Source organism: Cariama cristata, unplaced genomic scaffold, assembly GCF_000690535.1.
Source record: "Cariama cristata isolate BGI_N322 unplaced genomic scaffold, ASM69053v1 scaffold19897, whole genome shotgun sequence".
Taxonomy (NCBI): Eukaryota; Metazoa; Chordata; class Aves; order Cariamiformes; family Cariamidae; genus Cariama; species Cariama cristata.
Window position 1 is genome coordinate 8018 of NW_009626319.1, and position 4072 is coordinate 12089.

At 37.9% G+C, this 4072-nt stretch overlaps 1 protein-coding gene across 1 annotated transcript in view; it reads right to left on the reverse strand.

The window, feature by feature from the left end:
- Window positions 1-560: 560 nt before the first annotated feature.
- METAP1D (methionyl aminopeptidase type 1D (mitochondrial)) overlaps window positions 561-4072 on the reverse strand; it is a gene marked incomplete at its 3' end in the record, with an annotated part of 16379 nt that continues 12867 nt past the window's right edge. The window contains exon 6 of the mRNA XM_009703997.1: window positions 561-724. Within this exon, the coding sequence (XP_009702299.1) occupies window positions 561-724 (164 nt within the window). The remainder of the gene's footprint in view (window positions 725-4072) is intronic.

Consider the following 4072-nt stretch of genomic DNA (forward strand, 5'->3'; position numbering starts at 1 on the left):
GCAGAAGAGTCATGACTGCATTTATGTGAAGGCTAGAATAGATGCAAAATAGGGAAAAATCTCTGAATACGAGCTCTTTTTTCCCTGTGATGTTAGCATGCACGGCTCTTTGTAAGATCAGAAGCTCTCGAGATAAATATTTTTCTACTTTTTAAACAAAGAGACTTATTTATGTCGACTAATTCCTTTGCAACATTCGTTATTGTTATACAACAGAAACAATGGTTTCTAATCTTCTTACATCATTCGATAGATGTGGTGTAGTTTCACACACAAATAAAAAATAAACCCACTGCAAATTACATCTGTTAATTTAAATCTACCTTATGAATCTCTTTGAGTCTTTCTACAGTTATCTTTGCTGACCCTAGTGTAATTCATTTAAAAAAATAAAAATCTCTTACCCAAGGAACAACATTATAGCTTGGCAGTTCACATACTGATATCAGACTGAAATGATGGTTTTGAATCATAAAACATGTCATCAGCTTTATACCAAACCACCAATAACCTTTGTCCCACTTGCCAGCCCTCCCTTTACTTGTCAATATAAGGCTTACCTGATTGTGTTTCCAATTACAGAGAAGGGAGCCCCTGGTCTGCAAGCTGCAATTGCTTCATCTCTACATTTCCTGGCAACCTCCACTAACTTTTGACCAGATTTATCCACAGTGCCCACCAGAAAGGTTTCAGAAGTGTCACCATGGTAGCCATTGTGATACACCTAAACATATGCAGAAATGTAAAGACATTTTCTCGTTTTGCATCCAGAAACAGATCGTCTCCTTAATTAAATCCATTCTTTCTAGGAACAAGCTATATATTGCAACAAATAGACCACGAGTAAGCTGCATTTGCAAGAATGAGATCGGAAAAGGGAAACATTGCAGAGGGGGAAAAAAAAAAAGCATGAAAGATCGCAAGATGCCTAAGGGTTGCCAATTAAAAATTCAAGAAAAGCAAAAGTTGTGCATCACTGCCCATCCTTGTGCACCAGACGTTGACATTGCTCAGCTACAGGACATGAGCCTAACTGGGCTGTATGTGAGAGGATGGGTGGGGGCCATGCATGGGCTGAAGGGGGCCTTGGAGGCCATTGGCTGCCCACTCAACCCGGCCACCTTCCCCCAGGGCCAGGGACCTGCTTGCACCCCACAAGGGTAGGGCGTTGAACCTTGGTGCTGGCCGTGGGCACTGGGAGACTCATTGGCAGCTGGCAGGGAGACCCGTACCTCAGCAGCCAGCATCCCCCGGTAGGGTTTTGGAGCGATGCTGTGCGCAGCTGGGTGAGAGGTGTACCCTGCTACCAACATCCAGAGGGAGCCCCGTGGAAAGTACGGGCCAAATCCACCACCAGTTGTTGCATGTTTTCTTTAATCTCTTTTTTTTAACTACAATGTGGCATTAATATTGGATTTTACTTCTCATTTCTGGAGATGAATTTTGAAAGAGAATAAATATACCATTCTGGCACCGCAAAGTTTCTCAGGCTGAAAACATAGCACCCTGTTGAATTGATTATGTATTGGTATGTTGGGTTTTTTTTTTGACATTTCACGGGTTTTAAACCTCAGCTCTCCAGAAATTCTCTGCTAGGCACAGGAAACCCTGATTATGCACTATGGAGCTCTGCAACGCGCCATTTAAAATGGGGTTCAAAGCTCTGTAGTACGGCAGGCAGGCACATAATTGTAAGACCAAGCCAAATTTCCTTACGGAAAGACAAATTATAATGTTGCACAGTTCTGATCTTCTAAAACATTTTTTCTCCCTGAACAGTGGGCAACTATCCTTCTAGGACTAATAACTCACCAAGCTCGAAGCACTGAACTTCTGCCATTGGAGAGCTATTTGTGAAAGACAGACTCACATTCTTTTTGGTTGATCCCAAACAACAACAACAAAAAATTGGCTACAGACAGTTTATCCCAAGGCCAGGTTCATGTTCAGGCTGAGATGTGAAGAAAATGCAGGCAGTTAGGAGCAAGGGGTGTTTTAAAGAAAGGTGAGTGCCAACAACAGCCCAATCGTGCTGCCACTGCTCCGGTGGAGAGCAGCTGTGATCCCCTGCTCTACACCTTCCTCTGCCAGACCAGACTGCCACTAATTTTTTTTTTTTTTAATTTAATGCCCATTGGGCAGGTTTTAATCTAGCTAGTTCATATTTAAACTGAACTAGTTCATTTTTAGCTCTAGAAAGTACAACACACAAAACCCCAGCATTAAACATCATCATCCTGGAAAAGCAAACACAGATTTAAAACATAGTAAAGCTTAAAAATAATAATAATATTTACTGCAGCCCATCAAGCGCAATTACATATTTTTGACGTTAATAAGCTACACCAACAGCAACTGTAACACACTAATTCCTTAAAAGTCAATGAAAGAGCCAAGTTGTAAGAAACATTAACCTGGTAATGACAGGCTAAAAATTGCACTATGCTGAGGATTCAGTGATGGATAATGCTATTGTTTCTGCACTAAAATACATTTTAAAGGCTACACAATTCAAGCCAATAAAATTTGTGTTTCATCTGTGAAATTCTTCCATCTTCATTGTGCAAAAATGGATTTTTTCTTCAAATAATTTGTACGTGGCGTGAAGTGTTTATACTTAACTAGAAAATGATTCAATAATTTTATAGAACCTGTACACAATTATAAACAATTTGTTGTGCAATATTTAGTTTGATTTTTATTCTGTCCACCTCTGAAACATTCCAGTTTTGCTCATCAACAATAAGCTAAAGGATCAGTTAATAACATTGAAAAGTGGTATTTTTTTCCTCAGCTATTTTGTAACCAAGCAATTATCAAACACAGCACAGTTCAGTTTTAAATTATAAAAAAATCTTACAAATATAATCAGCAATTCCCATCCTTGCAGGAATCTTCACGTTCACAGAAACTTCAAGATTTATTTTATTTTATAAGGGTAAACACAAAACAAATAAAAATATGTCTTCAAAAAGACCAGTAACATTTAGTCAGACATTATCTGTAAGGCAGAGTGGGAAAGATATGCACACCATGTTAATACAAAAATGTTTCATTTGGTTTACAGTGGAAAGTATTTGTGACATGAATCTATGCTTTTTTTAATCTCAAGTGTCATTATTATCCTGATAGATAAAACAAAACAAAAAGAACCTTAATGAAATACAAAGAAATCAGATGTTAAATCCTTAGCTGTTGCAAACTGGTTTAGTCTAATACAATGAGCAAAGCTATACCAGTTCACCAGTAAAAATGTAGGCCAAAAAGATACTTTAAAATAGATAGATCGCACTGTGTAAACCTGATAGTCAGAATTCTACAATTAGAAAGTCTGGAGATGGGAAAGAAGTTAGATTAAAAAACCAAATGAAACCAAACCCAGTTCTGGATCACACATGTGTATACCATGGGAAAAAGGTCACTGACCCTAATTTTAATAGAAAAAATATTTTAGAAAGCTTGAATCTTATGCTCAGAGGTAGGTCTGCTGGAGATCTCTTCTGCCAGTAAGAAATTTGGGCCCATGGAAAATAGTATCAAGTTACCAAGAGTTTCTTTAATGATTAAAAAAGCTTGTTTTTATGAGATGTTACTCCCTTGCATGTGACATATTATTGCAAAATAACAGTGAGATTCAAAAGACGTATGTGTTCATATTAGAAATAAAAAGTAAAAGCATGCACAGTAAAAAGAAAAAAAGCTTCTGCAAGAGATAAATTTTTCTTCTTTTTTCCTAAATGAAACAAGAATCAGGTTTCCAGTTTCTGTACTTCCTTGCTCCTAAGAAAATCCAGCCAGTGTTTATTTAAATAAGCTATAATTGACCATTCTCTGGAAATATTAAGTCACAGTTATATCACACTATTTCTGTTTCTGCGCAGAAGGTTCAGGGCTTTTATACCAGAAATGGAACACAACACTACCTTCAGGGATTTTAATAAATGTAGGGAACACTGCTAGCAAAAGAGTTGCTGTCCAAATAGACTGACATACACAGGCCAATGTAGCCTCTAATGACAGAGTAAGATAATGACAGGCCCCACTCAAAATCAGCAGGACAAGGCAACTCAAT